The following is a 26403-nucleotide window of genomic DNA, read 5'->3' as shown; positions in this document are numbered from 1 at the left end:
GACCCCAGAGGAAGAGTTAAGGGCATATGGAGTCTGCTAAATCAATTCAGCTTCATCTGTAAAGCTATTTTTCCACCCAACGAAAATACTTTTCTGTGATGCTAGGTTTGTGTCCCCAGTAGCTGAAAAAGAGAAGTAGTCAAAGTCAGTTACATTGGACACAAGACTTTTTAGAAAGGTGAAAAGACAGGTCAATTTACTAATTAATACTGCTACCATTGAGTTGCCTCTCCCCTCCCCCATCTCAAACAGTTCTAACAAGCTGGGATGCTGAGACACAAGCAGTGCAGTACTCAGCTCATTTCAGTTGTTCCAAAGCTCCAGGTATTAAAAGCATTGAATGCCTGGGCACAGGGAGTCTTTGGGACATTGGATGGGCACAGAGAGGTGAGGGTGAAACAGAGAGCGGGGAAGACAGCTGAAGCCCAGTTATGGTTAAACAGATTGCAAGCTCCATGGGACTCAAGACAGACACAGGGCAGCGCTGATGGACTCCACTGCGAGACCATATTTTCAACGGCACAGAAAACATCACAAGGTAACTCTACCACCCTGCTCCGGAGGCCCAATGCCACTGCTAATTGAGGCAAACCTTTGACTCTAGAATCTCATTGCCCTGATGAGAGTATATAGATACTCCACATATCAGAGAAAATCATACCCTCAATATAATAAGTTCTGACTTGTCAGAACAAAGATTTTCAAGGCCCTGTCTGGACTTACTAATTCCAAAAACAAACTTGAGTAGTTGGGTCACCCTCACCCAGGGAGCCCATCAGAAGCAGATCTGTGTTGAGTCTGTCTCACTAGAGAGATAAGTGAAGTGAAAGGACTGTGGATCTCTCAAAATAAGTCAATATTATCAATTGGTTGGTGAATAAGCAATTAATAAGCACTGTGAAATACAAGATCCATAGGGTAGTAAAAGCTATGGAGGGATACAAAAGATTTCCATCTCATTAAAACGTCTGTAGATAAAGTAGTTATTTGACCTACATGAAGTGTGTGTGTGTGTGGGGGGGATACATAGTAGAATGTGATTGAATTTGGAAACAAATACACCAGAAGTTGTTTCTCTTAATGAGTTTGGCCACCTTCAATAAAGACTTTTGACTATCCACAGGAGTGTCAAAGGACATATAAGTCTTATAGTTCTGGGGATGAATATAGGAACCACCATAGCTATAAGATCAAATGACCTTACCCCTTGCAGGATTGGTATACTTCTTTAGCAGAAACAGAATTCTATTCTTTCAAATACTATTGAAAATCTGTGGTCATCCAGATTATGGAGCATATGATTATGCATATTGAAGCATACTATTTCCATTTTTTTGTGTAGTTTTTTCCTTTTGTTCTTGATTCTTCTTTCTTTCACAAAATTATTAATTTGAAAATATCTTTAATATGATTATGCATGTATAACCTATATCAGATTGCTTGCTGTCTTGGGGAATGGGGAGAGAAGGGAAGAAGGGAGAAAATTTTGAAATCAAAATCTTACAAAAATGAATATTGAAAACTATCTTTACAGGTAATTGGGAAAAAATAAAATAATACTAAGTGCAAAAAAAAAGAAAATATGTGGTCTTTTGGCTGATCACATAGATTTTATATATTGGTATATATTTTAATAAGATTGGTCTCACTGCTCAGTTGTGACCAATTCTTTCTTAGGAATATGAGTTATTTAAAACAAATAAACAGGGAAAAATAATTCTATTTGAAAACCCTTTGATGAAGACCTACTTCACAATTTACTAATTTCCATTCTTGCTGTTTTCATTTACAAATCAAAAAAAATCCCAACTTTGTGATAAATTCCCAATGGGCAGAACCATCAAGTACTTAGCATATACCTCATTTTGTGAGGTGCTAAATATATAAATACAAAAAAACATACCCCCCAATAGTCTCCCCCAAGGGAGCTAATATATTATCAGGGAATATAATGTATATTCAAATAAGCAAATACAAAGGTAAAAGGGGGGGACAAATTGATCATTGAAGGACAATCTCTCCCTACTTTTCCCGTAAAGTATATACAAAAGTAAATACAAATTGGGAATGGGGCACTACAAACTGGGGGACTGTAGCAAGAGTGACATGAACTAGGGGTTCTATGAGGTGGAGGGGATGAAGAGAAGGATTCCAGGCATAGAATTCCAGACTATGCAAAGTCCTGGAGACAGATGGAATGTTGAGCATAGGGAACATAAGTAGGTCAGCTTGGCTGGAACCAAAGCTTGTGTAAAGGGGCCGAAATAATGTGGAATAAGCCTGCAAAGGGAGGGTGGAGCAAAAATATGAAGGGCTTTCAGCACCAAATAGCGGGGTTTGTGCTTTATTCAGGAGTCAAGAGAGATCCTCAAGAGTTTTTGGAGCAGGGATAGTTATGTGGTAGGATCTGTGCTTTGACACTTCAGACTAGTGTCAAAGAAGGCAGGGAGAACAATTACAGAGCCACTGTGATGAGGGGCTGGACCGGGGTGGGTGGGGTGGTTTTGAGTGAAGAAGAGTCAGAAGTGAGAGATGATGTGGAGGTTGGATTGACAGGATTTGCAACTGGGTTGGATAAGCAGTGTGAGGAGTTGAGGAAGATTCTAAGAGATTATGAGCTGTACCCTTAATAGAAACGGGAGTTGGGAAGAAGAGTGGGCCTTGGGGAAAGAACAGCAAGTTCTGTCTTGGATGAGTTGAGTATGAGGTGTCTTTGGAACATCCAGTGGATATGTCCGAAAGGCACTTAGTGATATGGGACCAGGATAGGAAGAGATATTAGTATTGGCTAGTACTTATATTGTTCCTTCTATATGTTAAGCACTGTATGGTATTATCACATTATCTCCACAGAGAGGAGAGAAGACCTATTATCATTTCCATTTTAATAGCTGAAGAAACTAGGCCAACAAGAGGTTAGGTGACTTTGTCTTCAGTCACAGGGCTAGCATTTGAAATCAGATTTGTATCCAGACCTTCCTGTCTCTGAGGTCATCTTCCAGATGAAGATTGCAGCAGATTATATGGATCTGGAGATCGTCTACTCCTAGGTAGTTGATACTGAGATCCTTGAAACTTGATGAATTTTACTGAATTTAAAGAGTAAAGAGCTGTTGGGCATGCCAACCAATTGGGGGTAAAACATTGGTGACGATGGGGATTGAGAGAAGAGTTGCGACAGGTTAAGAGGAGAACCAAGGGAGAACTGCCACAAAAACAGAGAGGAGTAATTAAAGGGGAGAGAGTGGTCAACAGCATCAAAATGTCCAATGCAGAGAATAAAGGATGAAGGATTTCAATCAGACCCTATAGCTGTCAGGTTAAAAGGTCATTGGTAACTTCAGAGAGAGGAGTTTCATTAAGCAATGAGTTTAGAAGTCAGCTTGCTAGAGGCTGAGAAGTGAACCAGGAGGAGTGTAGATAAGGGAGCCTAGAAGGTTTTTTCTAGTGTTTGATGGCTTAGGACAGGACATCTTACCTTTTTTCTGTGTGTCTTGGACCCCTGCGGCAGTCTGGTGAAGCTTACAGACCTTTTATCATGATGTTTTTAAATAAATAAAATAAAATACATAAGATTACAAAGGAAATTGATTACATTTAAAGAGTTATTTAAATTTTTTTTTAAAGTTTACAAATTAGGTTAAGAACTCCTGGTTCTTAGGATCAAGTGAAGCTTATTAAAGAGACGAGACAGTTGTGGACAAACACAATCCTGCACAGCAGAGGAAGGAGCTGATAGACAAAGAGAGACTGAGGATTAGAGAGGGAAGAGGATGGCTGTGAGGCAATCTGACAGAGGAAAAAAAGCCAGTTTGGGACCCAAGGAATGGATAGAGAGGCCCCTCTTAAGAGAAGAGAAGCACCATCTCTTTGGTGTAGTGGCATAAAGGAGAGAAAAGATGAAGGACCTCATGGTGGATGGTCTTTACTGGCAAATAATACGAGGTAAGGGCCTTGGCTGAAGGGCTTAGGGGGAAAGAAGGTATGAGTTGAGGAAGGAAGAGTCCTGGAACAGCTGATGTGAAGAATTAGATGGTGAGTAAAGGTGAGGGAAGAGTAAAAGCTTGGCCTTGTGGCAGTGAAGGCGCAGCTGAGATCAGATAGACATTTGTGGTCCAGCCAGCAAAGTTAATGAAATTTCCTCTAGCACCACTCAGCAGGATGGTTGGAGGAGAGGAGGAGGCAGCTGGTGGGGGTAATTCAGAGCGGGCACAAACACCATTTGAGAGCAGGGGATAGTAAAAATAACCAGTAAGCAGGGAGAACAATAGTGGAAGACTCACCCCCACCCCCCCAAAAAAGATACCAGGGCTACAAACAGCTGCAGAACAGCTTGTTCTTCTGGGATCAGAAGGGGTGGGCAGCGCCCACCCTACCCTACATTGCTATCACTCTTGATTCCAGTTTCTGGCTCTGAGTCCTGAGGCCCCCTCCTCCACCCCACCCCACCCTCACCCTACCCCTTCAGGCCCTGCTGCTGTCTCAGGAGCAAGGGATGGTGCGAAGAGGAGGGGCCTTTCTGGGTTCTCTGCCCCACTTCCCCAAGAGGGGATGTTAATGCTGTCAGCTCCCAATAGCTCAACCTTGGGGACCCCGACATGGGGGTATGTGTGCAGCAATGGGCTTGGTTGGGAGGAGGCAGGTAAGGAGTCATGATGCTGAAATGCAGCCAGTATGATGGAGATACCACACATTCCTTTGCATCTTTTTCTCTTTGTCCTCTTTTTGCCCTTCTTTGTTTGTGTGCGTGCATATATGTAAACTCATAGATGTTGTGTGTGTGTAAATAGAAGTGTGCATACACACACACACACACACACATCAGTAATTTACATTCAGCTCATCACCTAGCTTCTCCACTTAATGGTTTCTTTAACTGATGGCTCCTATCAGCATAAGTGGCTATTAGATGTTAGAATAACTGGAGCTTCAGTGGGATAATAGCAGCTCCAGTGGAGAACTGCTTTTCAACTTTGGTTTGCAAAGCCCTTTTTTCACAATGAACCTATGAGATGAATTAGTTTGTCCTTACTTCTTCACTTTTGGGTTCCTCGGGTTCACTACTTCAGGGTACACCCCTTAAAAAAACCCAACAAAACAAACCACTAATGTGCTAATGGTATCTTGTAAGAATAGAAAAACAAACCAGTCTTTGGGAACAGGGATTTGGGTTAACAGAAATAGCTTCTGATAGTCCAACTTCAATAACTCAAGATCTCCTCCCACCCCCAATCTTTACCTTTCAGGAGAAAAGGACAGATCAAGGGGGAGGAAACCAGACTATCATGGATCTAACTAACCAAAAAAGGGGCTTCTAGGGTATGCCTGGAGAAATTACTAAAAAGTCAATTCAATCTCTGAGACCTTCTCAATCTACCTCTATCATCTTGGACATAGAGAACTTGTCAAATAACATAACCATCGCCATAATAATGATGACAACATTTATAAAGTACTTTAAAGTTCGTAAAACATTTTATAAATATGATCTCATTTTATTCTCATGACAACCTTAGGAAGCTGGTACTCTTCTCCATTCTGGAGAAGAAACATGGGGCAGACAACAGTGAAGTAATGCCCAGGGTCACATAGCTGGCTAAGTGTCTGAGGTCAGATCTGAACTTGGGTTTTCTTGACTTCATGTTCTGTGCCCTATTCATTGTGCCCCAAGCTGCTACGACTATAGAGCAGGAAAGACCCCCAAAGTCTCTCCTAGCCTGCTGTAAGGACCATGGTCACCAAGAAAAGAGGCAACTATTTACTCTCAACTCACAAAGGCAAGACTATGTCTTAACGAGATTTTTAACAATGAAATCTGCATTCAAAAGGACGCTACTATACTCTCAGTTAACTAAAACATTCAATTACCCCAAACTTTCCATTCTCAGTGCTTTCTAGTGAATTGTTTTCACCATAATTTGACATTTCATTGATTAATTGGTCATTAGCCCAGTGGTGGTTTTTTGGGTCCAGACCTACGTTTTCTTAAGTATGAGAAATTCCCAATATATTTACATCCTCTGTCAATACTGACTGGCAGCTCATCTACAGTTTACAGTATTAGTGAATTGCCTAGGACACTCTGAGAGGCTACCCAGGTGGTGTGAATTGGAGGTAATACATGAACTTGGGTCTTACTGTCTCCAAGGCCCATCTCTACTCACAGTGTCAAGCTTCTTATTAAGAGTTATTAGCCATATACTATGATTTGTATGTGTCCATATAAGGGTACATTGGGGTATCAGAGTGGTCAAGGCTGATTTTTCTTTTAGCTTGAGCAAGAAAGGCAGGAGTAGTAGAGGCTGAGTGGGAGAATGTGAATGGTGGAGGGTTGAAGGGCAGCAAAAATCATGGAGCTGGATGACAAGTTTGGCTTGGGTAATAAATATTTGGGTATGAGGCCTGGTTCAGGTTTTAGGGCTAGAAAGAAGAGGTAGAAAAAAATGGCTCTTGTCCCTGTAGGAACACTGTATGGTCGGGGGGTTGTGTGGATTAGGGAGGACCTAAGAGACAGAGCTGGGGGTGGGCAACCCTCTGTGCTCCAGCTGGCCCATACCCATAGGCTCTGGGCACTAAGGCTCTGTGGAGGGGACATTCCTTCCCCCCCACCCCCAACCCATGGCAGGTGGGTTGATTTCCTGACTATTCCTTTCCTGAAACTGTGATGGGAAAGTTTAGATCAGAAAAAAAGGAGGGGAGAGAGAGAGAGAGAGAGAGAGAGAGAGAGAGAGAGAGAGAGAGAGAGAGAGAGAAACAGAGACAGCAGACAGAGAGGCAGCAACAGAGAGAGAGAGAGAGAGAGAGAGAGAGAGAGAGAGAGAGAGAGAGAGAGAGAGAATGAATGAATATGAACTTGTCAGCAGCTGGAGTCAGAGGGTAGGTAGCTTGGTGCCAGAAACCACTTCTGTTGCTGCTCTTCAGACCACCCTCTAGACCACCCATGGGGACAACTGCTGCGGGCCACCCAGAAGATTGCCCAACTCTGCAGACAAAATAATTCCAATTGAGGCTCACAATTTATAGGAGGTCAGAATTTCCCCAGCCTGTAGTCCTTCCATCAGGAAAAGTGTTTTCTGCTTGATAGTCATGGGAAGAAACAGTGGTTACCTGCCAAGGGACAGAATATAAAACCAAGAAGGGGATTTGTCAGGTGGACAGTCCCTTTTAAGGGTCAACCCACACTTATGAGGAGTGGTCAAAGTCACCAGCTGACCCTGACAAGAAGATTGGGAGCCCAAAGATGTTTGGGGATATTCCCAGATGCTCTGGGCACTGAAGCTTCTTAAAATGACCGGGGATGGGTGTGTGTGTGTGTGTGTGTGTGTGTGTGTGTGTGTGTGGAAGATGTTCCTAATTCATGACTATATATACATACATACATACATATATATGTGTGTGTGTGTATGTGTATGGCATGGATTATGAAGTGTTTATTTTTCCCAGTAGTGGGGATGGGATGAATGGAGCCATCCACATTCTTTCAGCTCATTCCCCCTTGTGACTAGCAGTAGCTGGATACTTGGCAAGATACACCTCAAATTAAAATTCTTGCTCTGGCACTGATTAAAACTCTTTAGATCACATGGAAATGGCCCCCTTGCTGTGGGCTCTCCCCTACAATGACCAAGCTGGAGCATAAGTCTGACCTTCTTCACTAAACCCACCCAAGCTGGCGCAAATAGTCTTCTCATCCCGGATCTGCAGTCTGGGATGGATTCTGAGAGGTCAGTTCTTAAGGCTGTTTCATTCAACATTTTAAGCTAAAAAACCCAAAGTGTACACACTGGAGTCCATCATCATGGATTTGCGATGTTTTAAAAAATTTTTTTTTGCACATTCTTCTCATGGAGTGGCAGAGGTCAAGGGAGATGAAGGAAGGGGGGTGGTTGGGAGGTGACAACAGACACTGGTGACAAGGGTTAGCAACAAGGCCATGTGACAGCTGCTAGGGTGAGCGTTTGGCAACAAGAAGGTTTAACAGCAGGGAGTTGGCATTAGGCTGTTTAGGGCAGAATATTGGTAGCACAGAGCAAGAATCAATATTCCATGCTGCCCTGTGGTACAGATGAGAGTTCTTAGGAGAGAAACAGGACCAAGTGGCTGGGCCTCCCAGACAAGGCATCATGCTGATCAAACTGGTAATGCTTGCAATGTGTAGGCGCGCCCTTCTTTAGAAAAACCTGACATGCAAATACCCAAGAGGAGGTGGATGATAACAGTAGTTGTCATTCTTATAGGTGCATAGAATTCGGAGCTGGACCAGTCCTCAGAACTAAATCCTCTTGTCCAACTCCCTCAGTTTTCAGATAAGAAAACCAAGACCTCAAGGCTGTACAGGCAGTAAGGCTGCAGAACCAGATGAAAATTCACAAACCCGATAAATGAGAAAGTTGCTACTGTTCTTTACCAAAAGGGTTCCCTTGAGGCACTCATATATGTGTAGAGATGGCGTATCAGGGCAAGGGTGGAATTGGTGAAGAGCAGGGATTCTTTAAACCAAAGTTTGTGGCAACAATGCCATTCTGAGATCAATCAGAAATAAGGATGCCAACCTTGTGGTGGTCCTCTAGGGAAACTGGGCCCAGGCCCCTCAAAATTATTTCTACACTCATATCACAAATGCTATGTTGAACGTACACTGGGGCTGTTCCCCATTTGTACTCTACCAGCGAAGGGGAAGAATTGGCCTTGGCATAGAACTGGCAGGCCCAGATGCCTCTTCTCTCTTTGCAAAAGCGGAAAGAAGCCAAAGCTGGCCGACAGCTGGTCTTTGCTTATGCCAAGCGAACAAGTGATTTATGTCTGCTCCATACAAAGTATAAGACAAGGCTGATACCATGGGGCAAACTGAAATTCCAATGGCTCCTCATACAAATGCTAAATTTGACAAAGGGATCAGCCCTTCCCAACACCATAGCCCTTACTATAGTTACTCCTCAGGAATAAGGTAAGGAGGAAAATTCTTCCTTCTTAGGGCTGACTGGATGGCAGCTGGGCCTAAACCCAAGGAGCATTCCTGGGGTCCCTATTTGAGCTGGTTCCTTGGAAATTGCTCTATGCTGAGTTTCATAGAGGAGCTTCATGGGTGAGAAATTAAATAGTTCTTGACATCATCAGTGAATATTTGCCAGGTGCTTTTGGAGTTGCTGAAGGATATGAGGGCCTTAAATTCCTCTGGTTGACTAATGTTGTTCATGGGCCAGATGAGGCACCAGTATTTGCAATCCTCCTACCCCAATGTCCTTGGGCAATAGCATAACAATTTGAGGTCCACTATCAGCTTCTTACTTATGCTTTGAGAGTTGAACTTTCTTTCTGTCATGATGACCCCAAAGCATCTTTTTGTTTGATCTGTCTCAGCTACCTCCCAAGAAGTCCCCATGCTGTGTGTGTGTGTGTGTGTAGGTATATAAATTTCTTAGAGCAGTGGGCATGAAGACAGGGGCCATAGAATCATAGGATCAGATTCAGAGCTGGAAGGAAGCTTAGAGATCCTCTGGTACCAACCCTCTTTATTTTACAGTTGAGAAACTGAGGCCCAGAGTGGTTAGTTGACTTGCCAGAATTTGAATTCTGGTTCTTTGACTCTAAAATAGTGCTTGCACCACCCTGGAACCCCCTTTGTCAGAAATGGCTGAGGAGCCAGGAATTTAAGATTGAGAAAACTTTCTCTTCTTTAAGTCCCACAGACACAGGTATGGAGAGATTCATGCTACTTCTAATAAATTATAGTAGGGTGCATTGAAGGGGTGCAGGTACTCACACTGCCTCCTCCTGGGACGTGTTTGATATTATCCTTTGAGCCACACTTGGACTGGACGTTGCTAAGATCCAGCTTCTTATTAAATATCTGCACCTTTGACAGCCAGAAAAGAACATGAGTCATATAGCCCATAGGCATGGAGCCCCTCTGCCCTACAGCACTCAGCTCTCCCAACAATGGGAACAAGGAAAGGAAGCAGTGACCACTGCAAGGCCAGGTTGCAGGCAGCACCCAAGGCTATGTCTCTGACAATGGGACTTGCCCAGACTGCTTCTTCTGGATTCGCCAAGATCATCTTGGGTCAGACCCTGCATGAGCTGCCTGGGAAGAAACATCTTTGAAAGGCGGTGCCCTCCCGTGCTTCTAATGACAACCTGAAAAATCATACACAGCAAGTAAGTGGTGAGAGGTGCTATGTCCTCACTCTCAGCATGAAGGAGCCATCCTGTGGAGATATTCATCGCTGGGGACTTAAAGGAAGGGGGCTTTACTTGAAGAAAAAAATAATAGGTGAACATCTGGATTTACAAAATCAGACCTATTTTGAAGCAATCATGAATGCAGTGAAAAAGGGTGGAATGGCAAGATCTTACATACTTGAAGTTGGGATTCATTTTATATGTAACTATTCAGAAATATACAAATGATTACATAGATTTAGAGCTAGACCTAGAGGTCATCTTTGTACAGCACCTTCCCTCTTCAGATGGGGAAACTGAATCCTGGAGACAAAAAAAGACTTCTGTAAGGCTACCAGATACTGAGTCATACACTGGGACCCTCTGACTCCAAAATCAGCACCTGTTCTAAAGTTCCATCCCACACAGAGAAACCCACCTATATTATTATTATTGCTTTGGATAAAATCAACAGGGTAGAATTTAAATGGCAAGGACCAAAAGAACAGGATACAAAGGACATTCATTTGAGAAGACAAATGAAATTGTGAAACTTTCTCAAGCACCTTGGAAAAAAGAAAGGTTTCCTTCTCATTGTAGTATTGGGGTTGAACTCTTTCTCTCTATGTTTTCTATCCCTTGAGTATTTTTTTAAGAAATGCATTTATTTCCCCTATTCCTTCTTTCCTTTGTTTTCTAGTAGGCAGTGCTTCCCCACAACCTTCTCTCAAAGTACACTAGGATTCATACATATGGATTACAGTACCAAAGATTTAGACCTGGAAGAGTCATACTCTAAAAGTGTTTTCCTCACTCTGTGAGGTTTATAGATAGTATATTATATGTCCTCAATTTAACATAAATGAAAATTGAGGCTGACAGAGATTAAGGACTTATCTAGGGTCAAAGGACTACTAAGCAGCAGAATTAGGACATAGATGGAATTGCAGAATGTCAGAATTGGAAGGAACGTCGATTGTGGAAGTAGTGTATATTCTACTCATGATATCCCCAGGCCTACACAGATCACCAAGGCCTGGGAAAATGTCTAGTACTTGACTCGAGGTAGAGAAAAGCATCTGTAGTGTAAATGGCTACATCATGGACTGAACTAGGACCAAGTCCTCTTTGCCATGTAATCCTTGGTCCACCACTATGCAGCCACACATCCCTTCACTCAACAGGGAAGACTTCTCTGGATATTACATTTTGGGTGTCTGAGAGAGTTCCGAGGGTAAAGAGAGTGATAGAGCACCCTGGCTATTGCTTAGGTTCAGCTGGAGATGGCTGACTTTTACATTTGTGTTTTCAGATCAAGTCTAAGCCAGAAGACCAAGTGGAGCACATTCCATTTGTCCTCAGGCTTTTGAGAATTCTCTGAACCCATCAGCTGTGACAAAGACAACATCAGAAGCTGCCTGGTCCAATCTGTAGCTTAACTGGAATCTTCTCTAGAATCTCTCTAACATGGTGGCTACACAGCCTCTGCTTCCAGACCTGGGCTGCAGCCCACTCCAATTACTCTAGAGAGCTGGCTGTTAAATTGTCAGTGTGAGCATTTCCACCATGGAAATCAGCAAGTGCTACAAATCTGGGCTTGATAGATCATTCAGGTGGCTGATGAGGTTTAAGAAATTGATGGGGGAAATGTTAACAAATGTTAACAAACTTTAAAGGGTGTCCTACATACTTTTTCCCCCCAAGAACTATTGTTTGTTAAAGATTCACCAGGACTCTTGTGAGAAAAACTCATTATCTCTGGAGGTAGGGCTTTGGGGGACAATTCTAATTATTAGTTCACAGGTGGAAAATTAAAATGGACCTTAAAAAGCTCAACTAGTCCTTTTACAAATAAGGAAACTAAGCCCTGGAGAACACTAATGACTAGAATTTGTAGGCAGGTCCTCTGCTTTGAAGAATTTGAAGGCTGGTCTAATTAATGTCCTTCTATTGGCTCACATCTGCTTCCTACTGATTTCCTGATTTCCAGATCTGGTCTTCTACAGTTGACTTCTGAATCTAAGTGAATCCATTTCTACTTAACCCAATTTAAATGAATTTACTTTACTGAATTCAGCCCATTCATCTTTTTTGAATCCTGATTCTGTCATCTAATGCATTAGCTGTCCCTCCAAGCTTTTTGTCATTTACAAATTGGATAGGCAGGTGTCATCTTTGCCTTTATCCAATCATCCAAAAGAACAGAGTTCTACTCCAAACTCTGTTTTCTTACAGAATCATTATTTGTGAAGTATCTCCAATAATATGACATGAAATTGGTGCTAGGAATTACCAGGGTTATGGAAAATCCCATTGAGTTTTAAACCACAGGTAGTGAGTTTCAGCTGAGATTCTATTATGGGAGGCAGAGATCAACAGTTTTATTACACTGGGCCAGGGGAAGAAGGCTGGGGATATGCATAGTTCAACATTTTATATAAATATAAATATATATATATATACACATATACATATATATACACATATACATATATATAAATATATATTTTCTTTGTAATCTTTTATTCATTAAAAGTTATGTGCTGCTTGCAACCATCAAGTATCTCTCCACTGCCAATTAAAAATACTGATGTTTTGTTTTTATATTGCCTATATTTTTCGTCATATTACTCTCCTATATTTTACCCAGAGACAAAAGAAAGAATTTAAAAGACTTTTTAAAAAGAAGTTCAGCAAAACTGACACATCAGCTAAGACAGTGTTCCATGAAAACAACATTTGAGGAGGTAGGCAGATTTTCCTATCTTTTCTTTGGGGATAAGTTTTTTTCCCACTGTCTTCTTAGGGATTCTTGATTTTCCATTAATTTAAAAAAAATTAACACAAATTTATTTTCTCTACCCCTACTATTAGAAAAGAAAAAAAAGGTGAGGGTGGGTGGGAGAGGGAACTCTTGAAACAAATATATATGTACATATATATATATATGTATATGTATGTATGTATGTATGTATGTATGTATGTATAGTCAGGTAGAACAAGTTCCTGCAATTGGCTATGTCCAAAAAATATGTCTCAATCTGGACCCTGTACTCATTGCCTCTCTGGTTTAATGCTGAAGGGAAACCAATCTGCAACATAAGGAAGCATAAAGGATATTTTACTATAACCTCAAATTGGACTTATTGTTGGGGAGTACTAACCATGTGTTTTGGAAAAGGAAATGGCAAACTGCACCAGTATCTTTGCCAAGAAAACCCCATGGACATTGGTCTTGCTATGACCCATGGGTCTCAAAAAGTTGAACAGGAGTGAATGACACAAGATTCTTATTGAACTAATTCTTATAATGGAAGCACAGAATATCAGAAATTTCTTTGGGTCTTAGGCATTATCTAGTTTACCCCCTTCATTTGAAAGAGGAAGGGAAGGTAAATGGCTTGCCCAAAGCCAACGGACTGGAAAGAAGCTACTAGAAGTTAGATTTCCTGGCTCTTAGCATCAGTCTTGAGATTCTCACTCCGGTTATATTTTTTCTGAACCCATCAGTACTTCTACTCCTCTCTTTAATTTAACCAAATTGAGCAGACAGACCTACTTTTGCTACAAAAATAGTATTCCTTAACAATCCAAATTAAAACCCAGCTCCTTTCTCTTGACCAGTGCCAAATGACAGAATCCCAGAGCCAGAGGCTAGATCTGGAGTGGCAGTCTTGTCCAATTCAGCTCTGAAACAAGACCCTCTTCCTCCATCCATACAACAACAGCAACAATAACACATCTGACATCTTCCCATGCAGCCTTTCCTTAAAGACATCTCCAGGGAAGGGAGGTGGGGAACCACTACCTTCCAAAGTAGCCTATTATATTATTTTTTACATATCTTTAACAATTAGGAGGTTTATACTAACATCAACACAGTCTTGCAGTAAGAATTTTCAAGAATAGATGTTCATATACTCACTTTTGAAGTTAGTCCAGTAGCTGATACTAGATTCAAAGATTGTTAGAAGTACCCTTAGAGACCATTTAATCCAATCACCTCATTTTAGTTACAAGGTCATACATACAGTTAGTAGAGCAAGGATTTGAACTGGCTCCTGGCTCCTGTGCTTATTATCTTCCTACCAGATCTCCCTATTTATGCCACCCTCAGACTTTAAGGTATTTTAGATGAAAAAAAAATCTTTTAACGTGGGATTGAATTTTTATTTATAAGTGATAGGCATGTCAGTTTTAAAAATAGACTTCTGAGTTTACAGAGGAAATAAAGTAGGGCAACAAATGAATTACAGAAAATGAAATCTCAAGCTTAAGAAATTTGCATGCTGGAACAAACCAGCATGAGAAATGTGAAATGGTCTTACCTTGAGAGAAAGTGAGTTCCTTAATCGCTGGACATCCTCAAGGGGACACTCAGTGACTAACTTGTCAGGGATATTATGAAGGGAATTCTTGTTCAGGTGTGTGGGCTGGACTAGGTAACTTTTGAGGTCCCTTCCAACTTTTAGATTCCATGGTTCTCCAACTGCTTATTTGTTTAAGGTTTTTGCTTATAGCTGGCTAGCCTAACTGAACTTCACCTGTCAAGCTGTCCATCTGTGCTCAGTGTGAGATATGTCTGATGCTCACTGCCACTTGCTTAGACTTTGTGAAAACATGTGCTGCTGAAATGGTCCCTCTTTTCCTCAGTTGAGCTGGGTCTTGGTATTCCAATCATTCCCAGTCCAGCTTATCCCTCTACAGACTAAACCTTGCCCCTAGGGGCTGCAGGTCTGCAGTTTGACTTCTCTGGTTCATATCTTGGCCCAGATATCCCAGGGCTACTTTAAGTCTAGACTAGACTTTCCCATCCAATCTTGCATCCTAAGGATGCTTATTTATTTATTTTTTGTAAGGCAGTGGGGTTAAGTGACTTGCCCAAGGTCACCCAGCAGGATGCTTATTTGTTAAGAAGATTCTCCATCTTGGGAACAGGAGAGAAAGGGGGATAGAGGGAACCATGAAATGAGGAAATAAAGCACATGTCTGGCTGATCTGGGTATTTTTGCACTAGCGTTCTATATCCATCTATCCACCCATCTATCCACCCATCTATCTATCTATCTATCTATCTATCTATCTATCTATCTATCTATCTATCTATCTATCCATCCAGATCCCTCTTCCCACCTCTCCTCTCACCCTGACCCCATACACCCCCCCACCCCAGGGAATTATATCTCCTTGCTAGCTCTTGTCTAGTTCCTTTCACCAGATGACCACAGAAGGTTCAGCAGGCAATAAAATGCTTCACTTTCTCATAGACAGGATGATAACGTCAGTTATCCCTAGCTCTCTCTATTTTGTTTCACATTTCTTTAACCTGTTCATCTTTCATAATCCCATTAGTAATGAATAGCCTCTTCTGATAACTGTTAATGATTTTCACAATCACTTGATTGACAAGGTCAAATATTGGCCTGGTGGGGTGGGTAGCTTAAGCTTCTATAACTGAGCAACATGTACAAATATGGCTTTAGTAAAAACTATAGCCAATCAAGGGAATTATGAAGCTTTAGTGAATAGAACACCAGGTTTGGAGTCAGGAGGACCTGGGTTCAAATCCAGACTCAGATATTTGTGTCTGAATAAGTCTTTGGGCCTCCAGGTAACTCACTTAACCCCATTTGTCTCAGTTTCCTCATCTGTCAAATAAGCTGAAGAAGGAAATGGCAAACCATTCCAATATCTCTGCCAAGAAAATCCCAAATGGCCTCATGGAGAAAAGGGCATGAAACAATTCAACAACAACACTGCCAGTCAATGTTACCTGCCAAAATCTTGTTGTAATAAACCAAAGATATTCTCAACAGCTAAGTGACCCAACTGGGAGTGGGAAGGTGGTGGTGGGGTTATATTTAGAAGTAGAGCTGAAACAGAAGAGAGACCTTTCTCCCACCACCACAAGTGTAATCCCATTAGACAAAACCTCAATTTGCTAAAAGCATGCAATTTAACTTTTATCAAAATATTATTTGCTTTTTAAAAGGATTCCCAGCAGGGTTCTTGTTGAAAAAAACAAAACCCAAAACTTCCTGGGGTGTCTTGAAAATTGGTTAAGTAACCAAAAACTCAATTTATATATTCAATGAAACTTAAAAGTTCCATTCCGTTCAAATTGAAGTATAACCAGAGGGTCTAAAAAACTAAAGCTCTGAGATCTCCAGTCTTTGTAAGGAATAGATCACTGCCCTCTTTAGCCATCTTCCTATTATCAATGGGCATTTTTATGACTGATTTATGTTGTTGCATTTCCAATGGAGCTCTTCACAGCTATCAGAGGGTTGGGGATCAGGTCAGAGGAAGAAAGAAGGAAAGGTAAGGGGATGGAAGAGGACATATATAATTGAGTTTTATGAAAACACTGGTTAGAAGTCTTTTTTTAAAAATTAGGATAATTGATTCATTAAAAAAATCACCTGAGGGAGAAATACTAATTTAACCTTACCTCCCCTAAACCCCCAAATCCAATATCTCAAACAGACTTTTTTTTAGCTAATTTTCTTCAGAGAAAGGAACATAAAATGTCCTGCTCATCTCTCCTTTTTAAAATTTATAGCCAGGTAAAAGAAAGCTCTAATTAATAAATTTATTATGAAAACTATTACTCAATTTAATATCACAGTGAATTAAGGGAGGAAGAGAGAAGGAAGTTGAAAGGGGAAGATAAAAACAAAAGAAACACAGATGGACAAAGAGAGAACAGAAAAAAATATTGAGAAGCTAGACACACCCATAGAGAGAAACTTTCATGGAGTAACATCGCCACCATGTGGCTTAATAAGATATTGCAATCAAGTACTCAAATGGATCTGATTTTGAGGCAGATGATGCAGCCTGCAGCCCATCCAATGCCTGCCCCCTCCTGTGCAGCTCTTGTCCAGTTCTTCTCATTAGTTGACCACAGAAAGCTCAATGAATAGAAGATTGATCTATTTTATCATATAAGTACACCAACAAAATATACATTGATAACTTCAGTTATCCCTAACTTTCTCCATGAGTCCATCTTTTTTTGCTCACCCATTTCTTTAATCTTTTCATCTATGAAGAATATGAATAAGATGCTAATCTATTTCTTTAATCTGTTCCTCCATTAATAAGGTGTTGCAGACACACTATTATGGAGTCATATTCCTCTTTCCTTGGCATTCTCATTAGTGACTAGCATCCATGGTCACAAAAATTAGTTAATACTAATACATAATAATTATGGCTTGAAAATGATTCAAATTCTTCAGTTCCAATGACCATCATCTTTATTCCACTCCAGTCACTTCTCACCAAATAGACACATCTTGTACATCATCTGATCTACTTCCTAGGTTTAGAGCTCTGAGGATCCCTTCTATCACTCCACAAACTCCTTTCTTCTTCACTCCCTCCTCTTCCTTATCCAACTTTTCTTCCCTTTTCAAGACTTCCTGTCCATATTCTCCTTCAACCTCTCTCTGGCTTCCCTGCCTCCTTACCTTGTTTTACTCTATGATCAATCATTTCAATAATGGTTTGGCCCCCACCCTAGATTCCCTTGCCCTACTGACATCCACTATGCCAACCAGCCTAATCTCCAGTCTCTCCTCACCATGCTCTCTCTTTACTTCCATCTCTGGGTTGCTGTGCATGGCTGGGATAACTGAGGGAACAATTTCAAATGACTTCATCACAGATTCATGCTATCTAACCTCAACTGAGTTCTCAAAGCTATCCAGTGATCCTGAAAATCTGCAATCATGAAAACTATGAGTTTGATTCTATTAACTAGTAGAATTATTTAATTTTTATTAAAATTTAATTAATTCTAGCAGCTTCTTGGCTTGCCCATCATAATCTGTCTTGACTATAGTCCCAAGATTTCTTGTTGACTTCCCATGTCGTTCCCCTTAAGGGCTGTTCCAAATCTCACCTACCTCTTCCATTTCCCAGATTCCATCCTTCCCTTTTCACTCTTGACAGATGACTTTACCTCTATTAAGAAAATCAAAGCTATCCAAAGTCAGTTTCTTCTACTTTCTTCCTTCCCACTTCAATGTTCCTTTTATCTTTGTACATTTTGTTTCCCTTCCCTCTTTTCCAGGAAAGAGAAAAAGGAATAAAGCATTTATTAAGCACTATGCTAAGCTAAATATTATCTCATTTGAGCCTCACAACAACCCTTTGAGGTAGGTGCTACTACTTATCACCATATTACAGTGGAGGAAACTGAGGTAGAGGTGATGTGACTTGCCCAAGGTTAAACAGTTAGGAACTGTCTGATACTGGACTTGAACTTAAATCTTTGCAACTCCAGGCCCTGCATATTCTAGCTGCCTCTAGAAGCATTTTTTCCTTTTTTAACTAAGCTACTCATTTTTCAAATGAGCAAACAAATTTATAAACATTAAATGACTGCTATATTTGGCAAGATTTAGGTCCAGGTCTTCTGATTTTAAATCCAGTTCTCTCTTTAAATCCAGCCCATCCCTAACTTCTAATTAGTCAAAGACTATAGATCCGTCATCTGAATATTCTGCTAAACCATTTTAGCATCAGTGTATTGATTTGACCTGGACAAGACCTTGGTGAAAACTGATAATGGGGGGGGGTCTAGCACACATGACCCCATAAGCTGTTTTGGATTCTGTCACCTTTCCACATGAAGGATGCTACAGGATTTGTTTTTCCTATTTTTTTGTAAGGCAATCAGAATGAAGTGACTTGCTCAAGGTAAATGTCCAAATGTCAGGTTATCTCTGCACCCAGGTCCTCCTGACCCCAGGGTTGGCGCTCTAGCCACTGCATCACCCAGTTGCCTCCAGAGCTTGCTTCTGGTAGCATCATCATGATGGATAAGGTGAGGCACTCTGAAGCTCATGTGGCCATTCAGTGACTGCCATAGTAGAGAGGAGCCTCTCTATCTAGTAAGGCTTTCTATAAAGTCTGTGCTTTCTGACTGCTTCTTTTTAGCCTTTTTTAAATTTATGTACACTTGGACCACCTCTCCCAGAGGCAGGCAGGCTGCATCTCCCCCCTTCAAGTTTCTAGGGGTGCCTATGGCATTCAGTTGAGATAACAGGGTCTAAACAGAAAAAGGCCTTTGAGGTTTCTCCCTCTCTGAAGCCATATGAACTCACTCCTTTGCTTTTTCATCCTTTCTGTTGCAACTGGAAGGAGAGAAGCCTTCCTGACACTGAATTGGAAGGCAGGTTTTTTTCCAACCAGGACAGCAATGCTCCCCAAGGCACAAGGAGACAATGTTTTGGATCCATGCTAGGGAAAGCTGACTCATCTAGAGGGGGTGCCACCTTTGGAATGAACTTGACAGGACCGATTCAATATAGAAACAGCTGAATTTTGAGCCTATTGTCCTTAGAAACCAAGGTAGCTTAGGGGAGAGTCTGCCCCGGAGGTACTTAAGGAAAGGCTTATACAAATGTTCTTGCTAGATCTTTAGAGAGGATAGCTCTAAGAAAAAGTTATCAGATGATTAAGTGGTTGAATGAACCCAGGGTGCCAGTTACTGTCCCAACAATGGGGGGAAGTCAGAGGAGTTCAAACCAATGGCAATAGAGAAATCATCCAATCCCCCAGGAAACCTGAGGGAGGAGATTGTAGCCTGTCAGACTGGAAGAGGCAGTCAGAGCATGCACATTATCCACTTCATACTTCCCATCATTAATTAGAGCTGTCTCCTTCCAATTCTAAAGGAATTCTGGGATTGACCAGTTTCTTGTTTTGAGAAAAATAGTTGGAATTCTGGTTCTGACTCCAGGATGTTCATATTATTAAAGCAGATTAAACACTCTACTTCCCTTTTAAGAAATGTTAAGAAAGCATTTAAAAATTGTCCTAATCTGAAGATTTTAGATTAACATGGAAGAGAAATATTATTAGTCTTTCTTCAATTATCAATTCAGAAACCATGTCCTTCCTCTTTTTAACACTTCAGAAAATAACCACACCCAATGCAATTCATCTCCCAGGTGCAATTAGGTCCAGAGAATTCAGATGCTATAATGTGACAGAATCATTCTTCCCCCTAGAGATACTTTCATCTCAGGAATTTCTATCACAGCACTGAGCCCAAGTCTGCCATCCACAGGCTGGCAGCTGGGACTGCAGAAAGAAGTTCTCAGAGGGAGAGTTTGGCGCAATGCCCTCCACAAGGGTGGCCAGTGGAAGGTCTGTTTCCTTTTGTGGCTTTAGAGGCCATGCTGCTGCTCTTAGCTGATGGAGGCTGAGAGAATTAGGTTAATCGTTGGCCAGATCTTCTAAGGGGCCCTCTAAGATACTCAAGATCTGTGAAGAAAAATTCTGTGGGCTGACCAGAAACAAAAACTCATGTCAATGCCATTCCAAAGGGAAGATGGGTACATATTCAATGGAGGACACACAGCCTGGGCACCTGGATAGTGCTCAAAGAATTAAGACTCCAAGGGGTTCTGAGTTGAATTTTCATGCATCAAATTTTTAAGAGCCAAGTGATCAAAGTGATGTAGATCAACATACTCCTTTTTTCCTTTGGAGTCTCCACTGAGTCGCTGGACAGTTCTTTGGCAGTAAAGCTCCCAGGGTTGTATATGGCCTTAAGTTGTCCATGAACTGGGCTCTTGTTTTTGCCTGATAGTTCAACAAGGGCCAGAGACTAGATAAGGAGAGGAGACCAGTGCAAAGCATATGTTTCCACCCCCCCCCCCAAACAAAATAGAGATAGGGAAAGTACTGTAATAAGGAATTATGCCTTTTCATTTTAATTAAGGCTAGGGAATTTTGGGCAAAAGGGGTAACTGATGAGAAACCTGAAAAGTGTTATTATTATTCCCATGTGATTCTCTAGTTCCCACTTGGCAAGATACAACAACAGGTCTGTGCTCTAAAAGGTGTTTAGGGGAGATCATTTGGCAATGTGGGAAGGAGGAAAGTATATATTAGTATATAGTCTAGGTCTCCCCATGCAGAATCCTGAGAGATTGAAACCTTTTTCTATTTCCCCTGCTCTGAGACTCAGATGACTGAATACTTTTATTTTCTCCTCTTTCTCCCCCTTTTCATCATCATCACCATCAGTATTTTTGATAGGAAAAGAAAAAGGAATGGAGAAATGCTTTTTTTTCATACGAAGGCATGGGGGCAGTAGGAGAAGCTTTGTTTTTGCTTAATTACATCAATAAAAGTGCCGAAACCTTGGGAGTGAGATTAGGAGAAGAGGTCTAGAAGGAGAGGGAGGAGGGAATAGTGGTAACATTGAGGGAGTTTCAGAGAAGCATGGGAAATGGGTGCTTGAAGAGCAGTCAGGACTACTTGGGGCACCAATCAGTCCACCTTACAAACAGGATATCTCACAACAACTCTGTGAGGTAAGTGCTATTACTATCTTGATTTTTATAATTGGAAATTGAGGTTGAGAGATTAAGGAATTTAATCTGGGGGGCCACATAACTAGGAAGTTTCTGAGATAGGATTCAAACATTTTCCTAGTTTTCAATCCACAGACCAGCATTCAATCCACTGTCCCACCAGAGGCCTCACTAGGTCCAGATCCCATCTCTTTTCCTCTCAGAATTCACTCAATTTTTCAGAGACTGGACAAAAAATCAAATACAAACTTCGGGATTAAAACAAAACAAAACAAAACAAAAAAGAACCCCAAACCTGAACATTTCGATCCTTTTTTACTAGAGAAGCAATGACCCAATAGGATAGAAATAACTGAATAAAACCGAAGATCTCCAACCTTTAATAAGTGTACTGGGGAAGGCAGGAAGTTCTCCTGAGCCCAAAAGGCTGAGACGACTAAGACAGAGGCCCACTCCCTCTGACCTCCCCATGGGCTGTCTGTGATCAGACCATCTGGTTCTGTCAGGAGATCCTCTTGACCAATAGTTAGAAGGCCTGTGTTATTCTATAGGGAATAAAAGCTGAGGGTCACAAAAATAAACACTGGCATGATCAGGAACTCTGTCTGATCAAAGATAAATTATGTCCTGGGGCTAACACAAACATCTCTGAACAAGAGATGGATTGGGCATACAAGTGTAGGTAATGAAGTCTAGAATTCATTAAGGATCTCCTGAATGGACCCTTGGGCTCATTGTTTGTCTGGTCATTTTACTCATTCTCCTAATCTAGAAGTTGTCTGTCTTGTAACCAGATGCCATCCAAACCCATGGGATTGATCACAGGCTGGGGAAGATATCATTCCAATTCCCTGGTCTGAAAGGGATAGAGATACTTCTACTCACATTCAAGTAGGCAAAACAACCCTGGGATGCCCAACTGGATCTGTCTTGAATCCAGCCAGTGGAATTATAATAAAAATGACTCACATTGCTTCAGCACCCTAACATTTTTGCAAAATGCTTTCCTCACAACAACCCTATGAGGTAGGCAAGTGGGGACCCCCCTTTTTATAGAAGAGGAAATCAAGAATTAGAGAGGCATAGACATGTGACCACGTGGCTACGTAAGCATCAGGGCTGGGGTTCAGTTCCTCATGGATCAACTTATCCTGCTGACTGCTGCACAAAATACTTGCCACTCCAGGACTCACCAAAGTATAGAAGAAGAACAACAATGCTATTTTAGATGACAGAACAATGAGGTAATGTCTGCATTTGGACATAACTACTGTTAAGTTAAATATTAATTCATTGCAGCAACCAAACTATCTCATCATGAACAGGAGACCAACTCTCAGACAAGCTGAGGACAACTCTGGGCCACTACTCACTACCAACCTCTTGACTAGAGGGACCCAAGGATAAGTTGCTGGAATCTCTAATAACATCAAAGGCATCATATTAACAGCCTATTGCTCTTTGAGGAGAACAGCACTCAACTCATCAGGGTCACCTGGAGCCCAGAAGGCATCTCAGAAAATTTCACAATGATATGACTCAACCCACTTTCCTGGCAGTAACAAAGAAATGCTTCTAATGGTAGTTCGGGTGATCAGAGAAGAAAGTCATGGAAACAGTGCTGGAAGTGAGTAAGGGAAGTTGTCAGAAGTCCCATGCCCATCACTTCTCCATGTTAAAGGAATACTCCTGGTATGTTAAAGGAAGACTCCTGGTATCCACGAAGTCCATTCTTCCAATGGAGCCTGAAAAACCACCCAAGATAAATGCACTGTGGTGCTTACCTTTCCACCTCCAGGCTGATGTTTTAAGTTTTCAGTGGACCCAATCTTGGACCTGACATTTTTCAAATCTGGCATAGGAACTGCAGAAGTCTGAAGGCGACTCTTGGCTGAAGATGGGGACTTGGGGGGCGTGCGGACCACTGCCACCTTTTTCGGCTCCCTGGTGGGGGGTGTGGGCAGAGAGGGAGTACGGGAGCGGCTTCCAGGAGTCCCTGGGGAACCTGGGCTGCTGTAACCACTTCGTTCTCCAGATTTTGTAGATTCACCTGAGCAGGGAAGAGAGAAGAGCATCAAACAACTCACAACCTTTCACTACAGCCAGTCCCTGGCAGCTCTCTCCCCAGGTTGGCTCTTCCCTCTCTGGGGACAGTGAAGCCCTACAAGAACATAACAAAGGCCAGCAAATCTAAATTGTATCAGGGCATGACTCTGCCTGAGGAAGTCATGAGAGTCTCTTCCATTCACCTGAGGCACAACTCCAACCTAGCTGTTGTCCCCATCCCTGAGGTCAGCAGAGCCTGGCCACAAGAAGACCTGTCACATCTGAACTCAGCTTCAGGGCTGACCCTTTATGACTATGGCACTGCCTAGCAGCCCAACAAGCCCCAGCTCCACAGACCATCAAATTTAATTTAGTTCTATTTTGTGTTAGTTTAATTTTTTCCCTGGGGAGTACAAGGGAAACCCCTAGGCCTGGAAGTCAGGAGACCTGGATTTTAGGTCTACCTCTACTATTGACTAACTATATAATCATGGACAACTCTGAAATGAGGCCAGTGGACTACATGATGTCTACAATGCTTGTCAACTGTAAATGATTTGATTCTATGAATCCATATTAATTCTAACCAGGCTAGCAAGTCCTTTTGAAAATCAATCATTCTCTGCTTTTGGGTTTTCTGAGAAGTTTGTTTTTGGTGTTTGGTCATTTCATCTGATCTGGGCCTGATTCTTCATGACCCCCATTTAGGGTTTCTTGGCAGGGATACTAGAGTGGGTCTGCCATTTGCTTCTCTCTAGCTCATTTTACAAATGAGGAAACTGAAGTAAAAAAGGGTGAAGTGACCTGCCCAGGGTCACACTGCTAATAGAGTCTGAGGTTGGCTCTGAATTCAGGTGTTTTTGATTTTTATTTGTCCACTACACCACCAGCTGCCTCTTTGTTAAAGGCCTACAAAGTGCTTAGCTACCATCGACCTGATTTCCAGATGGACTCTATGCCTTTCCTCCCACCACTCCCAAGCAATTTCTGGAATTCAGTAATTCACAAATTCACTATGAGGTCGCTTTGACCCTTGGCCAGAGAGATGTCTCAACAGCTGGAAAAGAAGGTGAGGAGTCAGTCCAGCATAATATAGCAAGCTTGGCCATGGGACAAAGGGATTATTTAGTGGATTCATCCAAGTCTGTCTTCAGGAGACTCGAGGATCAATGACCTTCAGTTAATTACAACTATGATCCATAAGCATATTTATGTTCAGTTTAGTCCCAATTCTCTATCAATTAGTTAATAATCTACAAACTAAGAACACCCAGAGCTGTGTGTGTCTATGTGTATGTGTATGTGTATAGGAGAGAGAGAGAGAGAGAGAGAGAGAGAGAGAGAGAGAGAGAGAGAGAGAGAGAGAGAGAGGAGTAGAATTGGAACAGCTCATTTAAAGGGCCCTAGACTACGAATTTATTTAGTGAAAACTGGCACCTATTTTTTCTTCAAATTACTGTTTTCTTTTAAAGTTCACCTAAGCTGTATTATCATAAAAATCAGGACATATCTGCAGCATGAGTAGGGCATTCTCTTGTTCTCAATTACAGAATCCAAGGAAGAGGACATTAACTGAGGAGTCCTGCCTAAGTGGGGATCTCTGCCCCAAGCTGGGAACAATGACCTTTTGGCCAGAATTCTGCCCAGCAGAAAGCTGCCCAGGAAAGCTTAGGGTAGCATCCTTCTCCAAACCACCACACAGACCCTGAGCACAAACACTGTCTGAATTAAAAGGGAAACATTATGCCACAGTCAGGACAAGGAGAGATCCCAGAATCAAAGGTCCTGGGTTCAGATTTGCTTGTGTCACCTCTACCCCTAGCTTAATAATCTTCAGTGACTCCCTATTAAATCCAGGAACAATTAGAAAGCCCCCTCCCCACATTTGGCATTTTTCAAGCCCTTCAAAAATGACTCCTTTTCCCTTTTCAATCTTCCTATATTTAACTCCCCTTCTACTCATACAGGCCAGTGTTCTATCCACTGTGCCACCTAGCTGACCCCCAACTCTTGACTTTTAATTGGCTATCCCTCAGTATTAACATTTTAAAATGATCTCTTTTCCCTTTGTCCTTTCATTTTCTAACTATCTCATGCTCTTATGTTTGTTTTGGCATTATAGTGATTGTTTATTTTAGGGAGTGGATCTGTGATTTTGTGGATGGGAGGAATTGCTGGTGTGGAAATTTCTTTCAGCAATTAATGCAGACATGCACTGATCTGTGACTTGTGTTTTGATAGGCTGGCCTTAGACACTGATAGGCTCAGTGACTTGATAGTATTTTTCAGAGGTCATATTTGAACCCAGGTCTATCTAATCATTTAACTATATAGTAATCAATTTATGTGTATATATGTATATATACATAATATATAATTATAAAAACAAATTTAATAATTTATATGTAACTCACCAGGCCCACTGCTAGACACTAAGTTTCATGTCTTAACCTAGCATAATGATCTAAAAATAACATTTAGTAAGTAGCTACTAAATGAATGAAATGGATGAGTGCCTGTACAAAACCTGCACTTGGAGGAGACTGGCTTTCACCTGTGTGCACCTCTAAAAGGTTATATAAATTCTATCAGCCAGCCAAACTGTCTACAAGCTTTGTTGATCTATTATGGTAATCTGAGCCTGACTACTCAGTGATGGGTAGCCATCCGCTACTCTGGTCCCAAAGAGAATCTTTCTCCACTGAACTGGGCTTATATTAATACCACCACCACCAAAAAAAGTCACTCAAGGTCTTCCTAGTCCTCTATTCTGTCTCAGAGAATTCTCCCAAGGGACCTTCTGGGCTCCTCTCCACCATGCTGTCTCAAAAAGCTGGCCTCTTTATCCACTGAGACC

At 41.6% G+C, this 26403-nt stretch overlaps 1 protein-coding gene across 1 annotated transcript in view; it reads right to left on the bottom strand.

Moving 5' to 3' along the window:
• Nucleotides 1-26403, bottom strand: part of MAPT (microtubule associated protein tau) — a 164608-nt gene that overhangs the window by 16311 nt on the left and 121894 nt on the right. Inside the window, exons 10-11 of the mRNA XM_074224397.1 lie at nt 23285-23550; nt 9764-9856 (exon numbers count right to left, since the gene is read on the bottom strand). Of these exons, the coding sequence (XP_074080498.1) occupies nt 9764-9856; nt 23285-23550 (359 nt within the window). The remainder of the gene's footprint in view (nt 1-9763; nt 9857-23284; nt 23551-26403) is intronic.

This window comes from Macrotis lagotis, chromosome 2 (genome assembly GCF_037893015.1).
Source record: "Macrotis lagotis isolate mMagLag1 chromosome 2, bilby.v1.9.chrom.fasta, whole genome shotgun sequence".
In the NCBI taxonomy this organism is placed as follows: Eukaryota; Metazoa; Chordata; class Mammalia; order Peramelemorphia; family Peramelidae; genus Macrotis; species Macrotis lagotis.
Note: the sequence above shows the minus strand (reverse complement) of the source record. Positions and strands in the feature narration are given on the sequence as shown.